This window comes from Aquarana catesbeiana, linkage group LG09, assembly GCF_042186555.1.
Source record: "Aquarana catesbeiana isolate 2022-GZ linkage group LG09, ASM4218655v1, whole genome shotgun sequence".
Lineage (NCBI taxonomy): Eukaryota > Metazoa > Chordata > Amphibia > Anura > Ranidae > Aquarana > Aquarana catesbeiana.
Genome location: NC_133332.1, coordinates 3,803,347 through 3,831,255, shown reverse-complemented (window position 1 = coordinate 3,831,255; position 27,909 = coordinate 3,803,347). Strand labels below are relative to the sequence as shown.

The 27,909-nt window shown below is 47.6% G+C and overlaps 1 protein-coding gene across 1 annotated transcript in view; it reads right to left on the bottom strand.

The window, feature by feature from the left end:
- RPS6KA6 (ribosomal protein S6 kinase A6) overlaps nucleotides 1-13,802 on the bottom strand; it is a 115,735-nt gene extending 101,933 nt beyond the window's left edge. Inside the window, exon 1 of the mRNA XM_073598090.1 lies at nucleotides 13,660-13,802. Within this exon, the coding sequence (XP_073454191.1) occupies nucleotides 13,660-13,683 (24 nt within the window). The 5' untranslated portion in view covers nucleotides 13,684-13,802. The remainder of the gene's footprint in view (nucleotides 1-13,659) is intronic.
- Between the last annotated feature and the right edge of the window lie 14,107 nt (nucleotides 13,803-27,909).

The following is a 27,909-nucleotide window of genomic DNA, read 5'->3' as shown; positions in this document are numbered from 1 at the left end:
ACCCCCCCCCCCCTTCAGTCTTGCACGGGTTGTACTGGCTCCTCTCCTGGACTGAAATGGCTTCCTCTGATTTCACCGCACACTGTGAGCTTCTCACCATGTGCACTAGAAGTGCAAGAAAGTCACACAGAGACCTCCTATTTTCCTGGCTTGGAGGACATCCAATGCTTCGGCATCTTTTCCGTGAGTTCTGGATACAATTCTATTTTTCCTGCTATTTGTGTTTTGCTTCTTCCTGTAGGCCATTTGGACCACCTGCCTGTGTGACAACTCAGAGTCAACACCACCTCCTGACTAGACTTCCTTCGCCCAACACTTCAGTACTTTGCTTTGGTTGCCAGCTGACAAGCTGTCGAAAGTGGGGCAAGAACAAGGGCTGAGACTGGGGGGGGGGGGGGGGGGGGGTATCATGGTGGGAACTGTAGACTCTCTTCAAGGGTCCCTGGCAAAAAAAAAAAAAAAAAAAATGGGCATTTTGCATGTCGGAAGATCTCACAACCAACACTGATGGCACCAACCAGTGAAATCTATTTCTCCAAAATTATTCTCCATTTTCTTCTGATCACAAAGCAAGAATTTTCACTGCAAGCCCAGATATCTTTAGATGATCTTCTGCACTGATGAGATATGAGATGAAGAAGATGCTGAAGACACAAAGGTGTGCAATAGGGGCCACCAGCAGGAGGAAGGAGGTCCTGATTCCTCTATATAGACCTTTATATCACTAGAGGGGTCACCAGCAGAAGGAAGGAGGTCCAGATTCCTCTATATAGATCTATATATCACTAGAGGGATCACCAGCAGGAGGAAGGAGGTCCTGATTCCTCTATATAGATCTATATATCACTAGAGGGATCACCAGCAGGAGGAAGGAGGTCCTGATTCCTCTATATAGATCTTTATATCACTAGAGGGGTCACCAGCAGGAAGGAGGAAGGAGGTCCTGATTCCTCTATATAGATCACTAGAGGGGTCACCAGCAGAAGGAAGGAGGTCCTGATTCCTCTATATAGATCTTTATATCACTAGAGGGATCACCAGCAGGAGGAAGGAGGTCCTGATTCCTCTATATAGATCTTTATATCACTAGAGGGATCACCAACAGGAGGAAGGAGGTCCTGATTCCTCTATATAGATCTTTATATCACTAGAGGGGTCACCAGCAGGAAGGAGGAAGGAGGTCCTGATTCCTCTATATAGATCACTAGAGGGGTCACCAGCAGAAGGAAGGAGGTCCTGATTCCTCTATATAGATCTTTATATCACTAGAGGGATCACCGGCAGGAGGAAGGAGGTCCTGATTCCTCTATATAGATCTTTATATCACTAGAGGGATCACCAGCAGGAGGAAGGAGGTCCTGATTCCTCTATATAGATCTTTATATCACTAGAGGGGTCACCAGCAGGAGGAAGGAGGTCCTGATTCCTCTATATAGATCTTTATATCACTAGAGGGGTCACCAGCGGGAGGAAGGAGGTCCTGATTCCTCTATATAGATCTTTATATCACTAGAGGGATCACCAGCAGGAGGAAGGAGGTCCTGATTCCTCTATATAGATCTTTATATCACTAGAGGGATCACCAGCAGGAGGAAGGAGGTCCTGATTCCTCTATATAGATCTTTATATCACTAGAGGGGTCACCAGCAGGAGGAAGGAGGTCCTGATTCCTCTATATAGATCTTTATATCACTAGAGGGATCACCGGCAGGAGGAAGGATTCCAGTGTCCACCTCCATAAAGAATACAGGAACCAGGAAAAGATCCGTTAGGTGGTCGGTCGGCTTGTTGCCGCCATCTGAAGCCCCTTTATAATGTGTAAGTGATCCTCCTGAGCTGAACCCGGCCAGACAAGTCTGTTCTGCTCTTAAAATTAAACAGTGAAAATTCTCTTTAAAATATCAAAAGGCGTCACATTTTCTCGGCAAGCTTTAAAAATTGCGTCTCCTAGTCACACCAGGAATGACGTGCCCCGGGGGTTGTAGGTAGGAAAGTGAGAGATTTGATATTCCCGATTATTATTTATGAAAAAACAAAAAAAAAAAAAAAAGGAAATCTCTGAACCTGCTGCCCGCCAAGCATTTGTGGCGATTATCTGGACGCGGCGATCTGTCCGTATAAAAAAAAAAAAAAAAAAAAAAGAAGAGGTGAATTGCGATAATTAAAGTCATAGAACACGGGTTGTCACTTTGTATCGGCCTCGGAGATGGAGAACCTTCCGCCATGCAGCAGGTGACGGGCGCCGTCCCGGTGTTGCGTTAGGACCGGCGACAAAACTAATCATTTCCATCAAATCGAATTAATTAGGGACGGCGTGTTATGATTTCACGCCGCGGCGAGACGTACAGGAGACTGTAATTCTATAATGTGACGGATCTCGGGGGGGGGGAACGTTCGGAGCGACAACGTCAACTGCGATCGTCCTAGAGAGGCGCCGGCTTCAGGAGAATTTCCGAATCAGGCCGAATTAACCCTTAACCCCCCCCACCCTTAAAGGGTAACTCCACTTACATAGGAAAAAATAAATAAATAAATATATAGCGTATGCAAATCGCTACACAAGTCACATTGTAATTAAATGTTTAATTTAAAAAAAAATGACCTTTTTCTTTTCAGGTGTTTATAATGCCCAAAAATGCTAGGAAAAAAAAAAAGATGAAAAACTCTGATAATAGCGTTTTTGGTGCCGGCCTGTAGGAGCGTTAAGGTTTAGGCCTCATTCACACGAGACGCTGTTAAACGCGCGTTCAGAGGCAGGTGGACACTTTTTTCAACTGCCGCTGAACCCATTCAATGTTATTCTGTGTCCATGTACACAGTCTCGTTTTTTTGGCGTTTTTAGGCAGTTGTGTTTAACCTCGGTTTTCCAGAAGCAAAAATATGGGTTCAGACGCAAAAGTTTTCCACGTTTCAGACACCAAACGCGGCTAAACGCCGGTACCGCGTTTAGCCGCGTTTGTGTTTAAAAGTGTTTCTACAACCCGACTTTGGGGCCCCATATCTCGGGCTACTTGGTGCTAGGAACCCCAAATTTGGTGTGCAAACACAGTGGACCTAGCACTACAACATATCCAAATTTGGGGTTCCTAGCACTAAGTGGCCCCGAGATATGGGGCCCCAAATTCAGCTCGGAAAATGTCACTCTCTGCTGCAGAAAAGTGCTTGACATTTTGCGACCCGAGTTTTGGGCCCCATAATCCGGGGCCACTTGGCGCTAGGAACCCCAAGTTTGTGGACCTAGCACTACAACATATCCAAATTTGGGGTTCCTAGCACCAAGTGGCTCCAAGACACGGGACCTCTAAAGTTGGGTCACAAAATGTCATTCTGCTGCAGAAAAGTGCTTGACATTTTGCGACCCGAGTTTGGGGCCCCATATCTCGGGGCCACTTGGTGCTAGGAACCCCAAATTTGGATATGTTGTAGTGCTAGGTCCACTGTGTTTGCAAAAATGGGTTCAGACGCAAAAGTTTACCACGTTTCAGACGCCAAACGCCGGTACCGCGTTTAGCCGCATTTGCGTTTATAAGTGTTTTTACAACCCGACTTTGGGGCCCCATATCTCGGGGGCCAATTGGTGCTAGGAACCCCAAATTTACTGTGCAAACACAGTGGACCTAGCACTACAACATATCCAAATTTGGGGCTCCTAGCATCAAGTTGCCCCGAGATACGGGGCCCCAAATTCAGGTCGGAAAATGTCATTCTCTGCTGCAGAAAAGTGCTTGACATTTTGCAACCTGAGTTTGGGGCCCCATAATCCGGGGCCACTTGGTGCTAAGAACCCCAAATTTGGGGTGCTAATACAGTGGACCTAGCATTACAACATATCCAAATTTGGAGTTCCTAGCTCCAAGTGGCCCCGAGATATGGGGCCACAAACTCAGGTTGGAAAATGTCATTCTCTGCTGCAGAAGTGCTTGACATTTTGCGGCCCGACTTTGGGGCCCCGTATTTCGGGGCCACTTGGTGCTAGGAACCAAAAAATTTAGATAGCACCAAGTGGCCCCGGGGTACGGGGCCCCAAAGTCGGGTCGCAAAATGTCATTCTCTGCTCTGCAGACGCTTCTAGACGCAAAAGCGGTAAAAGGCGGCTAAACGCGGCAAAACGGGCGTTTCTAAACGCCGGTTTCAGCTTTTAAAAACGTGTTCAGCAGTGTGCGCGAGGCCTTTATCTGCGTTTTTACAGAATATGAAGAAAAAGAAAAAAAAAAAAAATGATAATAAATAAAAAATATTAAACACAACAAACAAAAAGCTAAAAAAAAAAAAAATTACTGCTGGAAAAAAAATATAATAATTATCTAGTGTATGCAAATCGCTACACAAGTCACAATGTAATTAAATGTTTAATAAAAAAAAAATTTAAAAATGACCTTTTTCTTTTCAGGTGTTTATAATGCCCAAAAATACTAGAGATAAAAAAAAAAAAAAGAAAAACTTTTTGGTGCCGGCGTGAAGGAGCTGTTAGTTTTATTTGCGTTTTTACAGAATAAGAAGAAAAAGAAAAAAATAAATAAATAAAATAAAACACAACAAACAAAAAGCTAAAAAAAAAAAAAATTACTGCTGGAAAAAAAATATAATAATTATCTAGTGTATGCAAATCGCTACACAAGTCACAATGTAATTAAATGTTTAATAAAAAAAAAATTTAAAAATGACCTTTTTCTTTTCAGGTGTTTATAATGCCCAAAAATACTAGAGATAAAAAAAAAAAAAAAGAAAAACTTTTTGGTGCCGGCGTGAAGGAGCTGTTAGTTTTATTTGCGTTTTTACAGAATAAGAAGAAAAAGAAAAAATAAATAAATAAAATAAAACACAACAAACAAAAAGCTAAAAAAAAAAAAAAAAAATATTACTGCTTTAAAAACGCACCAAAACACTACAAAAAAAAAAACTTTTTTTTTTTTCTGCGCCTAGATGCCAAAGCTCAAATAAATAAATAAATAAATACATTAAAAAAAAAAAAAAACACAACACTAAAGACCCCCTTTTCACACTGATGCGATTTTGCCGCGGTTTCAGGGATGCCTGTGAAATCTTGAGGTCTATGGACCCCACAAACTCGTATCAAAGTCGGACCAAATTAGCGCAGGGAGTAACCTGAAGTCGCACAGATATGAAGGGTTATCATTGGGAATCTCGAGGTCATGTGACTCTGATGTCCAAAATCGCAGGAAAAGTCACACAAATGTAAAGGGGCTTTACTTTCATACGGAGGCTCTCAAAAAACTGCACATAAAACAATCGGGTGTTTTTGCTGTGCATTTTGTGGTGTTAGCGGTGCGCTTTTTTTTTTTTAAGGTCACGTGACCTTCAAAAAAATAAATAAATAAATAAATAAAATGCGATTTTGAATCACTTCCCATTCATTTCAATGGAGAGAGAAGGTGAAGGGGGTCCCTGTATGGGGGGGAAGGTGAAGGGGGTCCCTGTATGGGGGGGAAGGTGAAGGGGGTCCCTGTATGGGGGGGAAGGTGAAGGGGGTCCTGTACGGGGAAGGTGAAGGGGGTCCTGTACGGGGAAGGTGAAGGGGTCCCTGTATGGGGGGGAAGGTGAAGGGGGTCCCTGTATGGGGGGGAAGGTGAAGGGGGTCCCTGTATGGGGGGGAAGGTGAAGGGGGTCCTGTACGGGGAAGGTGAAGGGGGTCCTGTACGGGGAAGGTGAAGGGGTCCCTGTATGGGGGGGAAGGTGAAGGGGGTCCCTGTATGGGGGGGAAGGTGAAGGGGGTCCCTGTATGGGGGGGAAGGTGAAGGGGGTCCTGTACGGGGAAGGTGAAGGGGTCCCTGTATGGGGGGGAAGGTGAAGGGGTCCCTGTATGGGGGGGGAAGGTGAAGGGGTCCCTGTATGGGGGGGGAAGGTGAAGGGGGTCCCTGTACGGGGAAGGTGAAGGGGTCCCTGTATGGGGGGGAAGGTGAAGGGGGTCCTGTATGGGGGGGAAGGTGAAGGGGGTCCTGTATGGGGGGGAAGGTGAAGGGGGTCCCTGTATGGGGGGGAAGGTGAAGGGGGTCCCTGTACGGGGAAGGTGAAGGGGGTCCTGTATGGGGAAGGTGAAGGGGGTACCCTGTACGGGGGGGGGGGGAGGTGAAGGGGGTCCTGTACGGGGAAGGTGAAGGGGGTACCCTGTACGGGGGGGGGGGGGAGGTGAAGGGGGTCCCGTACGGGGGGGAAGGTGAAGGGGGTCCTGTATGGGGAAGGTGAAGGGGTCCCTGTATGGGGGGGAAGGTGAAGGGGTCCCTGTATGGGGGGGGAAGGTGAAGGGGGTCCCTGTACGGGGAAGGTGAAGGGGTCCCTGTATGGGGGGGAAGGTGAAGGGGGTCCTGTATGGGGGGGAAGGTGAAGGGGGTCCTGTATGGGGGGGAAGGTGAAGGGGGTCCCTGTATGGGGGGGAAGGTGAAGGGGGTCCCTGTACGGGGAAGGTGAAGGGGGTCCTGTATGGGGAAGGTGAAGGGGGTACCCTGTACGGGGGGGGGGGGAGGTGAAGGGGGTCCTGTACGGGGAAGGTGAAGGGGGTCCTGTATGGGGAAGGTGAAGGGGGTACCCTGTACGGGGGGGGGGGGAGGTGAAGGGGGTCCTGTACGGGGAAGGTGAAGGGGGTACCCTGTACGGGGGGGGGGGGGAGGTGAAGGGGGTCCCGTACGGGGGGGAAGGTGAAGGGGGTCCTGTATGGGGAAGGTGAAGGGGGTACCCTGTACGGGGGGGGGGGGAGGTGAAGGGGGTCCCTGTACGGGGAAGGTGAAGGGGGTCCTGTATGGGGAAGGTGAAGGGGGTACCCTGTACGGGGGGGGGGGGAGGTGAAGGGGGTCCTGTACGGGGAAGGTGAAGGGGGTACCCTGTACGGGGGGGGGGGGGAGGTGAAGGGGGTCCCGTACGGGGGGGAAGGTGAAGGGGGTCCTGTATGGGGAAGGTGAAGGGGGTACCCTGTACGGGGGGGGGGGGAGGTGAAGGGGGTCCCTGTACGGGGAAGGTGAAGGGGGTCCTGTATGGGGAAGGTGAAGGGGGTACCCTGTACGGGGGGGGGGGGAGGTGAAGGGGGTCCTGTACGGGGAAGGTGAAGGGGGTACCCTGTACGGGGGGGGGGGGGAGGTGAAGGGGGTCCCGTACGGGGGGGAAGGTGAAGGGGGTCCTGTATGGGGAAGGTGAAGGGGGTCCTGTATGGGGAAGGTGAAGGGGGTACCCTGTACGGGGGGGGGGGGAGGTGAAGGGGGTCCCGTACGGGGGGGAAGGTGAAGGGGGTCCTGTATGGGGGGGGGAAGGTGAAGGGGGTCCTGTATGGGGGGGGAAGGTGAAGGGGGTCCAATGGACACAATTAGTAAATAACACTCAGTGATGGGAATATCACGTTTATCTTTCTGCCGGCCAATCAGAGCCCCTCTGTGCTCTACAGACAGGTCAGCCTACACTCAGAGGGGTCACCACCTGACAGATGACACGGCCCCCTACACTCAGAGGGGTCACCACCTGACAGATGACACGGCCCCCTACACTCAGAGGGGTCACCACCTGACAGATGACACGGCCCCCTACACTCAGAGGGGTCACCACCTGACAGATGACACGGCCCCCTACACTCAGAGGGGTCACCACCTGACAGATGACACGGCCCCCTACACTCCACACACAGAGGAGGGAACAACAGCAGCTAATAGAAGTACAAAAGATCCAACAAATAACATCCACACAACCAAAGGAGCAGCACTGGTCATCCGTCACCTCCCATCACCTCTTGTCAGTCCTCACCTCTGAGGGTGAATGTGATTGTGTCGTTCTGCACACTTATTTACTCCCCCCCCTATAAGATTTCAGTTTGTTCTTCTCCGGAGTTGTACAGTATATAGGTGATATATATATATTAATATACAGTTTATGGGTCACATTAAAGGGGGGAAAAGTTCTGAAATGATTTCTCTTTGTCTCATTTTGTTCATCACAGAAACCTGGAATTTTACCCCCCGGGGTGTGTAGACTTTTAGACAGTAGACAGCGGTAGGTAGGGGAGGTGGAAGGTGACAGATGACAGTAGTAGGGGGGAGGGAGGTGACAGATGACAGCGGTAGGTAGGTGGGGGAGGGGAGATGACAGATGACAGCGGCAGGAAGGTGGGGAGGGAGGCGACAGATGACAGCGGCAGGAAGGTGGGGAGGGAGGCGACAGATGACAGCGGCAGGAAGGTGGGGAGGGAGGCGACAGATGACAGCGGCAGGAAGGTGGGGAGGGAGGCGACAGATGACAGCGGCAGGAAGGTGGGGAGGGAGGCGACAGATGACAGCGGCAGGAAGGTGGGGAGGGAGGCGACAGATGACAGCGGCAGGAAGGTGGGGAGGGAGGCGACAGATGACAGCGGCAGGAAGGTGGGGAGGGAGGCGACAGATGACAGCGGCAGGAAGGTGGGGAGGGAGGCGACAGATGACAGCGGCAGGAAGGTGGGGAGGGAGGCGACAGATGACAGCGGCAGGAAGGTGGGGAGGGAGGCGACAGATGACAGCGGCAGGAAGGTGGGGAGGGAGGCGACAGACGACAGCGGTAGGTGGGGGAGGCGACAGCGGTAGGTGGGGGAGGCGACAGATGACAGCGGTAGGTGGGGGAGGCGACAGATGACAGCGGTGGGTGGGTGGGGGAGGTGACAGATGACAGCGGTAAATAGGTGGGGGGAAGAGGTGACAGATGACAGTGGGTAGGTGGGTGACAGCGGTCGATAGGTGGGGGAGGGGAGGTGAAGGATGACAGCGGTCGGTAGGTGGGGGAGGGGAGGTGAAGGATGACAGCAGTCGGTAGGTGGGGGAGGGGAGGTGAGGGATGACAGCGGTAGGTGGGGGAGGGGAGGTGAGGGATGACAGAGGTAGGGGTGACAGATGACAGCGGAAGGTAGGTGGGGGAGGGAGGTGAGAGATGATAGTGTAGGTAGGGGAAGTGACAGATGACAGCGGTAGGTAGGTGAGGGGTGACAGATGACAGCGGTAGGTAGGTAGGGGAGGTGACAGATGACAGCGGTCGATAGGTGGGCGAGGGGGGGTGAAGGATGACAGCAGTAGGTGGGGGAGAGGAAGTGACAGATGACAGCGGTCGGTAGGTGGGAGAGGGGAGGTGAGGGATGACAGCGGTCGGTGGGGGAGGGGAGGTGAGGGATGACAGCGGTCGGTGGGGGAGGGGAGGTGAAGGATGACAGCGGTCGGTAGGTGGGGGAGGGGAGGTGAGGAATGACAGCGGTCGGTGGGGGAGGGGAGGTGAAGGATGACAGCGGTCGGTGGGGGAGGGGAGGTGAAGGATGACAGCGGTCGGTGGGGGAGGGGAGGTGAAGGATGACAGCGGTCGGTGGGGGAGGGGAGGTGAAGGATGACAGCGGTCGGTGGGGGAGGGGAGGTGAAGGATGACAGCGGTCGGTGGGGGAGGGGAGGTGAAGGATGACAGCGGTCGGTGGGGGAGGTGAAGGATGACAGCGGTCGGTGGGGGAGGGGAGGTGAAGGATGACAGCGGTCGGTGGGGGAGGGGAGGTGAAGGATGACAGCGGTCGGTGGGGGAGGGGAGGTGAAGGATGACAGCGGTCGGTAGGTAGGTGGGGGGGTGACAGATGACAGCGGTAGGTAGGTGGGGAAGGGAGGTGACAGATGACAGCGGTCAGTGGGGGAGGTGACAGGTGACAGAGGTAGGTGGTGACAGATGACAGTGGGAGGTAGGTGGGGGAGGGGAGTTGAAGAATGACAGCGGTAGGTAGGTGGGGGAGGGGAGGTGAAGAATGACAGCGGTAGGTGGGGGAGGTGACAGATGACAGCGGTCGGTAGGTAGGTGGGGGAGGGGAGGTGACAGAGGTAGGTGATGACAGTGGGAGAGGGAGGTGAGAGATGACAGCGGTAGGTAGGTGGGGGAGGGGAGGTGAGAGATGATAATGTAGGTAGGGGAGGTGACAGATGACAGCGGTAGGTAGGTGGAGGGGAGGTGACAGATGACAGCGGTCGGTAGGTGGGGGAGGGGAGGTGACAGATGACAGCGGTCGGTAGGTGGGGGAGGGGAGGTGACAGATGACAGCGGTCGGTAGGTGGGGGAGGGGAGGTGACGGATGACAGCGGTCGGTAGGTGGGGGAGGGGAGGTGACAGATGACAGCGGTCGGTAGGTGGGGGAGGGGAGGTGACAGATGACAGCGGTCGGTAGGTGGGGGAGGGGAGGTGACAGATGACAGCGGTCGGTAGGTGGGGGAGGGGAGGTGACAGATGACAGCGGTCGGTAGGTGGGGGAGGGGAGGTGACAGATGACAGCGGTCGGTAGGTGGGGGAGGGGAGGTGACAGATGACAGCGGTCGGTAGGTGGGGGAGGGGAGGTGACAGATGACAGCGGTCGGTAGGTGGGGGAGGGGAGGTGACAGATGACAGCGGTCGGTAGGTGGGGGAGGGGAGGTGACAGATGACAGCGGTCGGTAGGTGGGGGAGGGGAGGTGACAGATGACAGCGGTCGGTAGGTGGGGGAGGGGAGGTGAGGGATGACAGCGGTCGGTAGGTGGGGGAGGGGAGGTGAGGGATGACAGCGGTAGGTAGGTGGGGGAGGGGAGGTGACAGATGACAGCGGTAGGTAGGTGGGGGAGGGGAGGTGAGGGATGACAGCGGTAGGTAGGTGGGGGAGGGGAGGTGAGGGATGACAGTGGTCGGTAGGTAGGTGGGGGAGGGGAGGTGAGGGATGACAGCCGTAGGTGGGGGAGGGGAGGTGAGGGATGACAGCGGTCGGTAGGTGGGGGAGGGGAGGTGAGGGATGACAGCGGTAGGTAGGTGGGGGAGGGGAGGTGACCGATGACAGCGGTAGGTAGGTGGGGGAGGGGAGGTGACAGATGACAGCGGTAGGTAGGTGGGGGAGGGGAGGTGAGGGATGACAGCGGTAGGTAGGTGGGGGAGGGGAGGTGAGGGATGACAGCGGTCGGTAGGTAGGTGGGGGAGGGGAGGTGAGAGATGACAGCGGTAGGTGGGGGAGGGGAGGTGAAGGATGACAGCGGTCGGTAGGTGGGGGAGGGGAGGTGAGGGATGACAGCGGTAGGTGGGGGAGGGGAGGTGAGGGATGACAGCGGTCGGTAGGTGGGGGAGGGGAGGTGAGGGATGACAGCGGTAGGTGGGGGAGGGGAGGTGAGGGATGACAGCGGTAGGTGGGGGAGGGGAGGTGAGGGATGACAGCGGTAGGTAGGTGGGGGAGGGGAGGTGACGGATGACAGCGGTCGGTAGGTAGGTGGGGGAGGGGAGGTGACGGATGACAGCGGTTGGTAGGTGAGGGAGGGGAGGTGAGGGATGACAGCAGTCGGTAGGTGGGGGAGGGGAGGTGAGAGATGACAGCGGTAGGTAGGTGGGGGAGGGGAGGTGAGAGATGATAATGTAGGTAGGGGAGGTGACAGATGACAGCGGTAGGTGGGGGAGGGGAGGTGAAGGATGACAGCGGTAGGTGGGGGAGGTGACAGATGACAGTGGTCGGTAGGTGGGGGAGGGGAGGTGAAGGATGACAGCGGTAGGTGGGGGAGGTGACAGATGACAGTGGTCGGTAGGTGGGGGAGAGAAGGTGACAGATGACAGCGGTCGGTAGGTGGGGAGGGGAGGTGACAGATGACAGCGGTCGGTAGGTGGGGAGGGGAGGTGACAGATGACAGCGGTCGGTAGGTGGAGGGGAGGTGACAGATGACAGCGGTCGGTAGGTGAGGGAGGGGAGGTGAGGGATGACAGCGGTCGGTAGGTAGGTGGGGGAGAGGAGGTGACAGATGACAGCGGTAGGTAGGTGGGGGAGGGGAGGTGAGGGATGACAGCGGTAGGTGGGGGAGGGGAGGTGACGGATGACAGCGGTCGGTAGGTGTGGGAGGGGAGGTGAAGGATGACAGCGGTAGGTAGGTGGGGGAGGGGAGGTGACAGATGACAGCGGTCGGTAGGTGGGGGAGGGGAGGTGACAGATGACAGCGGTAGGTAGGTGGGGGAGGGGAGGTGACAGATGACAGCGGTAGGTAGGTGGGGGAGGGGAGGTGACAGATGACAGCGGTAGGTGGGGGAGGGGAGGTGACAGGTGACAGCGGTCGGTAGGTGGGGAGGGGAGGTGACAGATGACAGCGGTAGGTAGGTGGGGGAGGGGAGGTGAGGATGACAGCGGTAGGTAGGTGGGGAGGTGACAGATGACAGCGGTAGGTGGGGAGGGGAGGTGACAGATGACAGCGGTAGGTAGGTGGGGGAGGGGAGGTGACAGATGACAGCGGTAGGTAGGTGGGGGAGGGGAGGTGACAGATGACAGCGGTAGGTGGGGGAGGGGAGGTGACAGGTGACAGCGGTCGGTAGGTGGGGAGGGGAGGTGACAGATGACAGCGGTCGGTAGGTGGGGGAGGGGAGGTGACGGATGACAGCGGTCGGTAGGTGGGGAGGGGAGGTGACAGATGACAGCGGTCGGTAGGTGGGGGAGGGGAGGTGACAGATGACAGCGGTCGGTAGGTGGGGGAGGGGAGGTGACAGATGACAGCGGTCGGTAGGTGGGGAGGTGACAGATGACAGCGGTAGGTGGGGGAGGGGAGGTGACAGATGACAGCGGTAGGTAGGTGGGGGAGGGGAGGTGACAGATGACAGCGGTAGGTAGGTGGGGGAGGGGAGGTGACAGATGACAGCGGTAGGTAGGTGGGGAGGGGAGGTGACAGATGACAGCGGTAGGTGGGGGAGGGGAGGTGACAGGTGACAGCGGTCGGTAGGTGGGGAGGGGAGGTGACAGATGACAGCGGTCGGTAGGTGGGGGAGGGAGGTGACAGATGACAGCGGTCGGTAGGTGGGGGAGGGAGGTGACAGATGACAGCGGTCGGTAGGTGGGGGAGGGGAGGTGACGGATGACAGCGGTCGGTAGGTGGGGGAGGGGAGGTGACAGATGACAGCGGTCGGTAGGTGGGGGAGGGGAGGTGACAGATGACAGCGGTCGGTAGGTGGGGAGGGGAGGTGACAGATGACAGCGGTCGGTAGGTGGGGGAGGGGAGGTGACAGATGACAGCGGTCGGTAGGTGGGGGAGGGGAGGTGACAGATGACAGCGGTCGGTAGGTGGGGGAGGGGAGGTGACAGATGACAGCGGTCGGTAGGTGGGGGAGGGGAGGTGACAGATGACAGCGGTCGGTAGGTGGGGGAGGGAGGTGACAGATGACAGCGGTCGGTAGGTGGGGGAGGGGAGGTGACAGATGACAGCGGTCGGTAGGTGGGGGAGGGGAGGTGACAGATGACAGCGGTAGGTAGGTGGGGGAGGGGAGGTGACAGATGACAGCGGTCGGTAGGTGGGGAGGGAGGTGAGGGATGACAGCGGTAGGTAGGTGGGGGAGAGGAGGTGACAGATGACAGCGGTAGGTAGGTGGGGGAGGGGAGGTGAGGGATGACATCGGTAGGTAGGTGGGGAGGGGAGGTGACAGATGACAGCGGTCGGTAGGTGGGGGAGGGGAGGTGAAGGATGACAGCGGTAGGTAGGTGGGGGAGGGAGGTGACAGATGACAGCGGTAGGTGGGGGAGGGGAGGTGACAGATGACAGCGGTAGGTAGGTGGGGGAGGGGAGGTGACAGATGACAGCGGTAGGTAGGTGGGGAGGGGAGGTGACAGATGACAGTGGTCGGTAGGTGGTGGAGGGGAGGTGACAGATGACAGCGGAAGGTGGGGGAGGGGAGGTGAGGGATGACAGCGGTAGGTACCTGTCCCGGCTCCTCGTCCTCCATGCTGAGCCCCGGCCGGTGCAGGGCGGACTCCTCATCCCTCTCCTCCTCCTCCTCCTCCTCTCCGCCAATATGGCGGCCGCCGTCACCCGGGCAGCATGGAAAGTGAGCCGCTGCGTCACTGTGACGTCACACACAGGAGATCCCCGGAGCCGGGAGCGCGCAGAGAAATGGGGCGGGCACTGCGGAGAGGGCGTGTCCGGAAGGGGAACAAAGAGGGGGCGTGCCTCGCTGAAGAGAAAGGAGGGGGCGTGTTTTAGAACGTGCAACTGGCGGGAGAAGGGGGCGGTCGCTCAGAGAAGGAGGAACTAGTGGGCGTGTCTTATTGTGAATCTGGTGGCGGGAGAAATAATACAAACATTACACGTCCCTAACCCCGCCCCCCACATTGAGGTCATAGTTCTCATCATGTTCTTCTCCCTCTGAGTGTTCTCCACACATGAATCATTATCATTATCATTATCATTATCATTATCATTATCATTATTATTATTATTATTATTATTATTATTATTATTCAGAAAATCAACAAAAGAGAAAAAACATTCCATAGTGCACCACAAGAGCTGACACTCTAATGTCCCCTCCCCCGCAATCACATCAGACTCTGCACTGCAAGAGCTTACGCTCTAATGTACCCTCACCGAAAAGAGTGCAGAGGTCAGGAGTATATAATGTACAGAGTGCAGAGGTCAGGAGTATATAATATACAGAGTGTAGAGGTCAGGAGTATATAATATACAGAGTGTAGAGGTCAGGAGTATATAATGTACAGAGTGCAGAGGTCAGGAGTATATAATATACAGAGTGTAGAGGTCAGGAGTATATAATGTACAGAGTGCAGAGGTCAGGAGTATATAATGTACAGTGTGCAGAGGTCAGGAGTATATAATGTACAGAGTGCAGAGGTCAGAGGTCAGGCGTATATAATATACAGAGTGTAGAGGTCAGGAGTATATAATATACAGAGTGCAGAGGTCAGGAGTATAGAATGTACAGAGTGTAGAGGTCAGGAGTATATAATGTACAGTGTGCAGAGGTCAGGAGTATAGAATGTACAGAGTGTAGAGGTCAGGAGTATAAAATATACAGAGTGTAGAGGTCAGGAGTATATAATATACAGTGTGCAGAGGTCAGGATTATATAATGTACAGAGTGTAGAGGTCAGGAGTATATAATATACAGTGTGCAGAGGTCAGGAGTATATAATGTACAGAGTGCAGAGGTCAGGAGTATATAATGTACAGAGGTCAGAGGTCAGGAGTATATAATATACAGAGTGTAGAGGTCAGGAGTATATAATGTACAGAGGTCAGAGGTCAGGAGTATATAATGTACAGAGTGCAGAGGTCAGTGGTCAGGCGTATATAATATACAGAGTGTAGAGGTCAGGAGTATATAATATACAGAGTGTGGAGGTCAGGAGTATATAATGTACAGAGTGCAGAGGTCAGAGGTCAGGAGTATATAATATACAGAGTGCAGAGGTCAGGAGTATATAATATACAGAGTGTAGAGGTCTGGAGTATATAATGTACAGAGTGCAGAGGTCAGGAGTATATAATGTACAGAGGTCAGAGGTCAGGAGTATATAATATACAGAGTGTAGAGGTCAGGAGTATATAATGTACAGAGGTCAGAGGTCAGGAGTATATAATGTACAGAGTGCAGAGGTCAGAGGTCAGGCATATATACTATACAGAGTGTAGAGGTCAGGAGTATATAATATACAGAGTGCAGAGGTCAGGAGTATATAATATACAGAGTGTAGAGGTCAGGAGTATAAATGTACAGTGTGCAGAGGTCTGGAGTATATAATGAACAGAGTGCAGAGGTCAAGAGTATATAATATACAGAGTGTAGAGGTCAGGAGTATATAATATACAGTGTGCAGAGGTCAGGAGTATATAATGTACAGTGTGCAGAGGTCAGGATTATATAATGTACAGAGTGTAGAGGTCAGGAGTATATAAAGTACAGAGTGCAGAGGTCAGGAGTATATAATGTACAGAGTGCAGAGGTCAGGAGTATATAATGTACAGAGTGCAGAGGTCAGGAGTATATAATGTACAGTGTGCAGAGGTCAGGAGTAAATAATATACAGAGTGCAGAGGTCAGGAGTATATAATGTACAGAGTGCAGAGGTCAGAGGTCAGGCGTATATAATATACAGAGTGTAGAGGTCAGGAGTATATAATATACAGAGTGCAGAGGTCAGGAGTATAGAATGTACAGAGTGTAGAGGTCAGGAGTATATAATGTACAGTGTGCAGAGGTCAGGAGTATAGAATGTACAGAGTGTAGAGGTCAGGAGTATATAATATACAGAGTGTAGAGGTCAGGAGTATATAATATACAGTGTGCAGAGGTCAGGAGTATATAATGTACAGAGTGCAGAGGTCAGGAGTATATAATATACAGACTGCAGAGGTCAGGAGTATATAATATACAGAGTGCAGAGGTCAGGAGTATATAATGTACAGAGTGCAGAGGTCAGGAGTATATAATATACAGTGTGCAGAGGTCAGGATTATATAATGTACAGAGTGTAGAGGTCAGGAGTATATAATATACAGTGTGCAGAGGTCAGGAGTATATAATGTACAGAGTGCAGAGGTCAGGAGTATATAATGTACAGAGGTCAGAGGTCAGGAGTATATAATATACAGAGTGTAGAGGTCAGGAGTATATAAAGTACAGAGTGTAGAGGTCAGGAGTATATAATGTACAGAGTGCAGAGGTCAGTGGTCAGGCGTATATAATATACAGTGTGTAGAGGTCAGGAGTATATAATATACAGAGTGTGGAGGTCAGGAGTATATAATGTACAGAGTGCAGAGGTCAGAGGTCAGGAGTATATAATATACAGAGTGCAGAGGTCAGGAGTATATAATATACAGAGTGCAGAGGTCAGGAGTATATAATGTACAGAGGTCAGAGGTCAGGAGTATATAATGACAGAGTGCAGAGGTCAGAGGTCAGGAGTATATAATATACAGAGTGCAGAGGTCAGGAGTATATAATATACAGAGTGCAGAGGTCAGGAGTATATAATGTACAGAGGTCAGAGGTCAGGAGTATATAATGACAGAGTGCAGAGGTCAGAGGTCAGGCGTATATAATATACAGAGTGTAGAGGTCAGGAGTATATAATATACAGTGTGCAGAGGTCAGGATTATATAATGTACAGAGTGTAGAGGTCAGGAGTATATAATATACAGTGTGCAGAGGTCAGGATTATATAATGTACAGAGTGTAGAGGTCAGGAGTATATAATATACAGTGTGCAGAGGTCAGGAGTATATAATGTACAGAGTGCAGAGGTCAGGAGTATATAATGTACAGAGGTCAGAGGTCAGGAGTATATAATATACAGAGTGTAGAGGTCAGGAGTATATAATGTACAGAGGTCAGAGGTCAGGAGTATATAATGTACAGAGTGCAGAGGTCAGTGGTCAGGCGTATATAATATACAGAGTGTAGAGGTCAGGAGTATATAATATACAGAGTGTGGAGGTCAGGAGTATATAATGTACAGAGTGCAGAGGTCAGAGGTCAGGAGTATATAATATACAGAGTGCAGAGGTCAGGAGTATATAATATACAGAGTGTAGAGGTCTGGAGTATATAATGTACAGAGTGCAGAGGTCAGGAGTATATAATGTACAGAGGTCAGAGGTCAGGAGTATATAATATACAGAGTGTAGAGGTCAGGAGTATATAATGTACAGAGGTCAGAGGTCAGGAGTATATAATGTACAGAGTGCAGAGGTCAGAGGTCAGGCATATATAATATACAGAGTGTAGAGGTCAGGAGTATATAATATACAGAGTGCACAGGTCAGGAGTATATAATATACAGAGTGTAGAGGTCAGGAGTATATAATGTACAGTGTGCAGAGGTCTGGAGTATATAATGAACAGAGTGCAGAGGTCAAGAGTATATAATATACAGAGTGTAGAGGTCAGGAGTATATAATATACAGTGTGCAGAGGTCAGGAGTATATAATGTACAGTGTGCAGAGGTCAGGATTATATAATGTACAGAGTGTAGAGGTCAGGAGTATATAATATACAGTGTGCAGAGGTCAGGAGTATATAATGTACAGAGTGCAGAGGTCAGGAGTATATAATGTACAGAGGTCAGAGGTCAGGAGTATATAATATACAGAGTGTAGAGGTCAGGAGTATATAATGTACAGAGGTCAGAGGTCAGGAGTATATAATGTACAGAGTGCAGAGGTCAGAGGTCAGGCGTATATAATATACAGAGTGTAGAGGTCAGGAGTATATAATATACAGAGTGTGGAGGTCAGGAGTATATAATGTACAGAGTGCAGAGGTCAGAGGTCAGGAGTATATAATATACAGAGTGTAGAGGTCAGGAGTATATAATATACAGAGTGTAGAGGTCAGGAGTATAGAATATACATAGTGTACAGGTCAGGAGTATATAATGTACAGAGTGCAGAGGTCAGAGGTCAGGAGTATATAATGTACAGAGTGTAGAGGTCAGGAGTATATAATGTACAGAGTGTAGAGGTCAGGAGTATATAATGTACAGAGTGCAGAGGTCAGGAGTATATAATATACAGAGTGTAGAGGTCAGGAGTATATAATGTACAGAGTGCAGAGGTCAGAGGTCAGGAGTATATAATATACAGAGTGCAGAGGTCAGGAGTATATAATGTACAGAGTGCAGAGGTCAGGAGTATATAATGTACAGAGTGCAGAGGTCAGGAGTATATCATGTACAGAGTGCAGAGGTCAGGAGTATATAATGTACAGAGTGCAGAGGTCAGGAATATATAATGTACAGAGTGCAGAGGTCAGGAGTATATAATATATATAGTGTAGAGGTCAGGAGTATATAATGTACAGAGTGCAGAGGACAGGAGTATATAATGTACAGAGTGCAGAGGTCAGTAGTATAGAATGTACAGTGTGCAGAGGTCAGGAGTATATAATGTACAGAGTGCAGAGGTCAGGAGTATAGAATGTACAGAGTGCAGAGGTCAGGAGTATATAATGTACAAAGTGCAGAGGTCAGGAGTATATAATGTTCAGAGTGCAGAGGTCAGAGGTCAAGAGTATATAATATACAGAGTGTAGAGGTCAGGAGTATATAATATACAGAGTGTAGAGGTGAGGAGTATAGAATATACATAGTGTGGAGGTCAGGAGTATATAATGTACAGAGTGTAGAGGTCTGGAGTATATAATGTACAAAGTGCAGAGGTCAGGAGTATATAATGTACAGAGTGCAGAGGTCAGAGGTCAAGAGTATATAATATACAGAGTGTAGAGGTCAGGGGTATATAATGTACAGAGTGTAGAGGTCAGGAGTATATAATGTACAGAGTGCAGAGGTCAGGAGTATATAATGTAAAGAGTATAGAGATCAGGAGTATATAATGTACAGAGTGCAGAGGTCAGGAGTATATAATGTACAGAGTGCAGAGGTCAGGAGTATATAATATACATAGTGTAGAGGTCAGGAGTATATAATGTACAGAGTGCAGAGGTCAGAGGTCAAGAGTATATAATATACAGAGTGTAGAGGTCAGGAGTATATAATGTACAGAGTGTAGAGGTCTGGAGTATATAATATACAGAGTGCAGAGGTCAGGAGTATATAATGTACAGAGTGCAGAGGTCATGAGTATATATTGTACAGAGTGCAGAGGTTAGAGGTCAAGAGTATATAATATACAGAGTGTAGAGGTCAGGAGTATATAATGTACAGAGTGCAGAGGTCAGGAGTATATAATATACAGAGTGTAGAGGTCAGGAGTATATAATTTACAGAGTGTAGAGGTCAGGAGTATATAATGTACAGAGTGCAGAGGTCAGGAGTATATAATGTACAGAGTGCAGAGGTCAGAGGTCAGGAGTATATAATGTACAGAGTGCAGAGGTCAGGAGTATATAATGTACAGAGTGCAGAGGTCAGGAGTATATAATGTACAGAGTGCAGAGGTCAGAGGTCAGGAGTATATAATATACAGAGTGTAGAGGTCAGGAGTATATAATGTACAGAGTGTAGAGGTCAGGAGTATATAATTTACAGAGTGTAGAGGTCTGGAGTATATAATGTACAGAGTGCAGAGGTCAGGAGTATATAATGTACAGAGTGCAGAGGTCAGGAGTATATAATGTACAGAGTGCAGAGGTCAGAGGTCAAGAGTATATAATATACAGAGTGTAGAGGTCAGGAGTATATAATGTACAGAGTGCAGAGGTCAGGAGTATATAATATACAGAGTGTAGAGGTCAGGATTATATAATGTACAGAGTGCAGAGGTCAGGAGTATATAATGTACAGAGTGCAGAGGTCATGAGTATATAATGTACAGAGTGCAGAGGTCAGAGGTCAAGAGTATATAATATACAGAGTGTAGAGGTCAGGAGTATATAATGTACAGAGTGTAGAGGTCAGGAGTATATAATTTACAGAGTGTAGAGGTCAGGAGTATATAATGTACAGAGTGCAGAGGTCAGGAGTATATAATGTACAGAGTGCAGAGGTCAGAGGTCAGGAGTATATAATGTACAGAGTGCAGAGGTCAGGAGTATGTAATGTACAGAGTGTAGAGGTCAGGAGTATAGAATATACATAGTGTACAGGTCAGGAGTATATAATGTACAGAGTGCAGAGGTCAGAGGTCAGGAGTATATAATGTACAGAGTGTAGAGGTCAGGAGTATATAATGTACAGAGTGTAGAGGTCAGGAGTATATAATGTACAGAGTGCAGAGGTCAGGAGTATATAATATACAGAGTGCAGAGGCCAGGAGTATATAATGTACAGAGTGTAGAGGTCAGGAGTATATAATGTACAGAGTGCAGAGGTCAGAGGTCAGGAGTATATAATATACAGAGTGCAGAGGTCAGGAGTATATAATGTACAGAGTGCAGAGGTCAGGAGTATATAATGTACAGAGTGCAGAGATCAGGAGTATATCATGTACAGAGTGCAGAGGTCAGGAGTATATAATGTACAGAGTGCAGAGGTCAGGAGTATATAATGTACAGAGTGCAGAGGTCAGGAGTATATAATATATATAGTGTAGAGGTCAGGAGTATATAATGTACAGAGTGCAGAGGTCAGGAGTATTAAATGTACAGTGTGCAGAGGTCAGCAGTATATAATATACAGTGTGCAGAGGTCAGGAGTATAGAATGTACAGAGTGCAGAGGTCAGGAGTATAGAATGTACAGAGTGCAGAGGTCAGGAGTATATAATGTACAGAGTGCAGAGGTCAGGAGTATATAATGTTCAGAGTGCAGAGGTCAGAGGTCAAGAGTATATAATATACAGAGTGTAGAGGTCAGGAGTATATAAAATACAGAGTGTAGAGGTCAGGAGTATAGAATATACATAGTGTAGAGGTCAGGAGTATATAATGTACAGAGTGTAGAGGTCTGGAGTATATACTGTACAGAGTGCAGAGGTCAGGAGTATATAATGTACAGTGTGCAGAGGTCAGGAGTATATAATGTACAGTGTGCAGAGGTCAGGAGTATATAATGTACAGAGTGCAGAGGTCAGGAGTATATAATGTACAGAGTGCAGAGGTCAGAGGTCAAGAGTATATAATATACAGAGTGTAGAGGTCAGGAGTATATAATATACAGTGTGTAGAGGTCAGGAGTATATGATATACAGAGTGTAGAGGTCAGGAGTATATAATATACAGAGTGTAGAGGTCAGGAGTATATAATGTACAGAGTGTAGAGGTCTGGAGTATATAATGTACAGAGTGCAGAGGTCAGGAGTATAAAATGTACAGAGTGCAGAGGTCAGGAGTATATAATGTACAGAGTGCAGAGGTCAGAGGTCAAGAGTATATAATATACAGAGTGTAGAGGTCAGGAGTATATAATATACAGAGTGTAGAGGTCAGGAGTATAGAATATACATAGTGTGGAGGTCAGGAGTATATAATGTACAGAGTGTAGAGGTCTGGAGGATATAATGTACAGAGTGCAGAGGTCAGGAGTATATAATGTACAGAGTGCAGAGGTCAGAGGTCAAGAGTATATAATATACAGAGTGTAGAGGTCAGGAGTATATAATGTACAGAGTGTAGAGGTCAGGAGTATATAATGTACAGAGTGCAGAGGTCAGGAGTATATAATGTAAAGCAGTGTAGAGATCAGGAGTATATAATGTACAGAGTGCAGAGGTCAGGAGTATATAATGTACAGAGTGCAGAGGTCAGGAGTATATAATATACATAGTGTAGAGGTCAGGAGTATATAATGTACAGAGTGCAGAGGTCAGGAGTATATAATATACATAGTGTAGAGGTCAGGAGTATATAATGTACAGAGTGCAGAGGTCAGAGGTCAAGAGTTAGTATATAATATACAGAGTATAGAGGTCAGGAGTATATAATGTACAGAGTGTAGAGGTCTGGAGTATATAATATACAGAGTGCAGAGGTCAGGAGTATATAATGTACAGAGTGCAGAGGTCAGGAGTATATAATGTACAGAGTGCAGAGGTCAGAGGTCAAGAGTAAATAATATACAGAGTGTAGAGGTCAGGAGTATATAATGTACAGAGTGCAGAGGTCAGGAGTATATAATATACAGAGTGTAGAGGTCAGGAATATATAATTTACAGAGTGTAGATGTCAGGAATATATAATGTACAGAGTGCAGAGGTCAGGAGTATATAATGTACAGAGTGCAGAGGTCAGAGGTCAGGAGTATATAATGTACAGAGTGCAGAGGTCAGGAGTATATAATGTACAGAGTGCAGAGGTCAGAGGTCAGGAGTATATAATATACAGAGTGTAGAGGTCAGGAGTATATAATGTACAGAGTGCAGAGGTCAGGAGTATATAATGTACAGAGTGCAGAGGTCAGAGGTCAGGAGTATATAATATACAGAGTGCAGAGGTCAGGAGTATATAATGTACAGAGTGTAGAGGTCAGGAGTATATAATTTACAGAGTGTAGAGGTCTGGAGTATATAATGTACAGAGTGCAGAGGTCAGGAGTATATAATGTACAGAGTGCAGAGGTCAGGAGTATATAATGTACAGAGTGCAGAGGATAGGAGTATATAATGTACAGTGTGCAGAGGTCTGGAGTATATAATGTACAGAGTGCAGAGGTCAGGAGTATATAATGTACAGAGTGTAGAGGTCAGGAGTATATAATATACATAGTGTAGAGGTCAGGAGTATATAATATACAGAGTGCAGAGGTCAGGAGTATATAATGTACAGAGTGCAGAGGTCAGGAGTATATAATATACAGAGTGTTTACAGTTCAAGAGTATATAATATACATAGTGTAGAGGTCAGGAGTATATAATATACAGAGTGCAGAGGTCAGGAGTATATCATGTACAGAGTGCAGAGGTCAGGAGTATATAATATACATAGTGTAGAGGTCAGGAGTATATAATGTACAGAGTGCAGAGGTCAGGAGTATATCATGTACAGAGTGCAGAGGTCAGGAGTATATAATATACATAGTGTAGAGGTCAGGAGTATATAATGTACAGAGTGCAGAGGTCAGGAGTATATAATGTACAGAGTGCAGAGGTCAGGAGTATATAATATACAGAGTGTAGAGGTCAGGAGTATATAATGTACAGAGTGTAGAGGTCAGGAGTATATAATGTACAGAGTGTAGAGGTCAGCAGTATATAATGTACAGAGTGCAGAGGTCAGGAGTATATAATATACAGAGTGTAGAGGTCAGGAGTATATAATATACAGAGTGCAGAGGTCAGGAGTATATAATATACAGAGTGTAGAGGTGAGGAGTATATAATATACAGAGTGTAGAGGTCAGGAGTATATAATATACAGAGTGTAGAGGTCAGGAGTATATAATGTACAGAGTGCAGAGGACAGGAGTATATAATATACAGAGTGTAGAGGTCAGGAGTATATAATATACAGAGTGCAGAGGACAGGAGTATATAATGTACAGTGTGCAGAGGACAGGAGTATATAATGTACAGAGTGCAGAGGTCAGGAGTATATAATGTACAGAGTGCAGAGGTCAGGAGTATATAATATACAGAGTGTAGAGGTCAGGAGTATATAATGTACAGAGTGCAAGGGTCAGGAGTATATAATGTACAGAGTGCAGAGGTCAGGAGTATATAATGTACAGAGTGTAGAGGTCAGGAGTATATAATGTACAGAGTGCAGAGGTCAGGAGTATATAATGTACAGAGTGCAGAGGTCAGGAGTATATAATGAACAGAGTGCAGAGGTCAGGAGTATATAATGTACAGAGTGCAGAGGTCAGGAGTATATAATGTACAGAGTGCAGAGGTCAGGAGTATATAATGTAAAGAGTGCAGAGGTCAGGAGTATATAATGTACAGAGTGTAGAGGTCAGGAGTATATAATGTACAGAGTGCAGAGGTCAGGAGTATATAATATACAGAGTGTAGAGGTCAGGAGTATATAATATACAGAGTGTAGAGGTCAGGAGTATATAATATACAGAGTGTAGAGGTCAGGAGTATATAATGTACAGAGTGCAGAGGTCAGGAGTATATAATATACAGAGTGCAGACGTCAGGAGTATATAATGTACAGAGTGCAGAGGTCAGGAGTATATAATTTACAGAGTGCAGAGGTCAGGAGTATATAATGTACAGAGTGCAGAGGTAAGGAGTATATAATGTACAGAGTGCAGAGGTCAGGAGTATATAATGTACTGAGTGCAGAGGTAAGGAGTATATAATGTACAGAGTGCAGAGGTCAGGAGTATATAATGTACAGAGTGCAGAGGTCAGGAGTATATAATGTACAGAGTGCAGAGGTCAGGAGTATATAATATACAGAGTGCAGAGGTCAGGAGTATATAATGTACAGAGTGCAGAGGTCAGGAGTATATAATTTACAAAGTGCAGAGGTCAGGAGTATATAATATACATAGTGTAGAGGTCAGGAGTATATAATATACAGAGTGTAGAGGTCAGGAGTATATAATGTACAGAGTGCAGAGGTCAGGAGTATATAATGTAAAGAGTGTAGAGATCAGGAGTATATAATGTACAGAGTGCAGAGGTCAGGAGTATATAATGTACAGAGTGCAGAGGTCAGGAGTATATAATGTAAAGAGTGTAGAGATCAGGAGTATATAATGTACAGAGTGCAGAGGTCAGGAGTATATAATGTACAGAGTGCAGAGGTCAGGAGTATATAATATACATAGTGTAGAGGTCAGGAGTATATAATGTACAGAGTGCAGAGGTCAGGAGTATATAATATACATAGTGTAGAGGTCAGGAGTATATAATGTACAGAGTGCAGAGGTCAGAGGTCAAGAGTTAGTATATAATATACAGAGTATAGAGGTCAGGAGTATATAATGTACAGAGTGTAGAGGTCTGGAGTATATAATATACAGAGTGCAGAGGTCAGGAGTATATAATGTACAGAGTGCAGAGGTCAGGAGTATATAATGTACAGAGTGCAGAGGTCAGAGGTCAAGAGTAAATAATATACAGAGTGTAGAGGTCAGGAGTATATAATGTACAGAGTGCAGAGGTCAGGAGTATATAATATACAGAGTGTAGAGGTCAGGAATATATAATTTACAGAGTGTAGATGTCAGGAATATATAATGTACAGAGTGCAGAGGTCAGGAGTATATAATGTACAGAGTGCAGAGGTCAGAGGTCAGGAGTATATAATGTACAGAGTGCAGAGGTCAGGAGTATATAATGTACAGAGTGCAGAGGTCAGAGGTCAGGAGTATATAATATACAGAGTGTAGAGGTCAGGAGTATATAATGTACAGAGTGTAGAGGTCAGGAGTATATAATTTACAGAGTGTAGAGGTCTGGAGTATATAATGTACAGAGTGCAGAGGTCAGGAGTATATAATGTACAGAGTGCAGAGGTCAGGAGTATATAATGTACAGAGTGCAGAGGATAGGAGTATATAATGTACAGTGTGCAGAGGTCTGGAGTATATAATGTACAGAGTGCAGAGGTCAGGAGTATATAATGTACAGAGTGCAGAGGTCAGTAGTATATAATATACAGAGTGTAGAGGTCAGGAGTATATAATATACATAGTGTAGAGGTCAGGAGTATATAATATACAGAGTGCAGAGGTCAGGAGTATATAATGTACAGAGTGCAGAGGTCAGGAGTATATAATATACAGAGTGTTTACAGTTCAAGAGTATATAATATACATAGTGTAGAGGTCAGGAGTATATAATATACAGAGTGCAGAGGTCAGGAGTATATCATGTACAGAGTGCAGAGGTCAGGAGTATATAATATACATAGTGTAGAGGTCAGGAGTATATAATGTACAGAGTGCAGAGGTCAGGAGTATATAATGTACAGAGTGCAGAGGTCAGGAGTATATAATATACAGAGTGTAGAGGTCAGGAGTATATAATGTACAGAGTGTAGAGGTCAGGAGTATATAATGTACAGAGTGCAGAGGTCAGGAGTATATCATGTACAGAGTGCAGAGGTCAGGAGTATATAATATACATAGTGTAGAGGTCAGGAGTATATAATGTACAGAGTACAGAGGTCAGGAGTATATAATGTACAGAGTGCAGAGGTCAGGAGTATATAATATACAGAGTGTAGAGGTCAGGAGTATATAATGTACAGAGTGTAGAGGTCAGGAGTATATAATGTACAGAGTGTAGAGGTCAGCAGTATATAATGTACAGAGTGCAGAGGTCAGGAGTATATAATATACAGAGTGTAGAGGTCAGGAGTATATAATATACAGAGTGCAGAGGTCAGGAGTATATAATATACAGAGTGTAGAGGTGAGGAGTATATAATATACAGAGTGTAGAGGTCAGGAGTATATAATATACAGAGTGTAGAGGTCAGGAGTATATAATATACAGAGTGTAGAGGTCAGGAGTATATAATGTACAGAGTGCAGAGGACAGGAGTATATAATATACAGAGTGTAGAGGTCAGGAGTATATAATATACAGAGTGCAGAGGACAGGAGTATATAATGTACAGTGTGCAGAGGACAGGAGTATATAATGTACAGAGTGCAGAGGTCAGGAGTATATAATGTACAGAGTGCAGAGGTCAGGAGTATATAATATACAGAGTGTAGAGGTCAGAAGTATATAATGTACAGAGTGCAAGGGTCAGGAGTATATAATGTACAGAGTGCAGAGGTCAGGAGTATATAATGTACAGAGTGTAGAGGTCAGGAGTATATAATGTACAGAGTGCAGAGGTCAGGAGTATATAATGTACAGAGTGCAGAGGTCAGGAGTATATAATGTACAGAGTGCAGAGGTCAGGAGTATATAATGTACAGAGTGCAGAGGTCAGGAGTATATAATGCACAGAGTGTAGAGGTCAGGAGTATATAATGTACAGAGTGCAGAGGTCAGGAGTATATAATATACAGAGTGTAGAGGTCAGGAGTATATAATATACAGAGTGTAGAGGTCAGGAGTATATAATATACAGAGTGTAGAGGTCAGGAGTATATAATGTACAGAGTGCAGAGGTCAGGAGTATATAATATACAGAGTGCAGAGGTCAGGAGTATATAATGTACAGAGTGCAGAGGTCAGGAGTATATAATTTACAGAGTGCAGAGGTCAGGAGTATATAATGTACAGAGTGCAGAGGTAAGGAGTATATAATGTACAGAGTGCAGAGGTCAGGAGTATATAATGTACAGAGTGCAGAGGTAAGGAGTATATAATGTACAGAGTGCAGAGGTCAGGAGTATATAATGTACAGAGTGCAGAGGTCAGGAGTATATAATGTACAGAGTGCAGAGGTCAGGAGTATATAATGTACAGAGTGCAGAGGTCAGGAGTATATAATATACAGAGTGCAGAGGTCAGGAGTATATAATGTACAGAGTGCAGAGGTCAGGAGTATATAATTTACAGAGTGCAGAGGTCAGGAGTATATAATGTACAGAGTGCAGAGGTCAGGAGTATATAATGTACATAGTGTAGAGGTCAGGAGTATATAATGTACAGAGTGCAGAGGTCAGGAGTATATAATGTACAGAGTGCAGAGGTCAGGAGTATATAATGTACAGAGTGCAGAGGTCAGGAGTATATAATATACAGAGTGCAGAGGTCAGGAGTATATAATGTACAGAGTGCAGAGGTCAGGAGTATATAATGTACAGTGTGATAGGTCAGGAGTATATAATGTACAGAGTGCAGAGGACAGGAGTATATAATGTACAGTGTGCAGAGGTCTGGAGTATA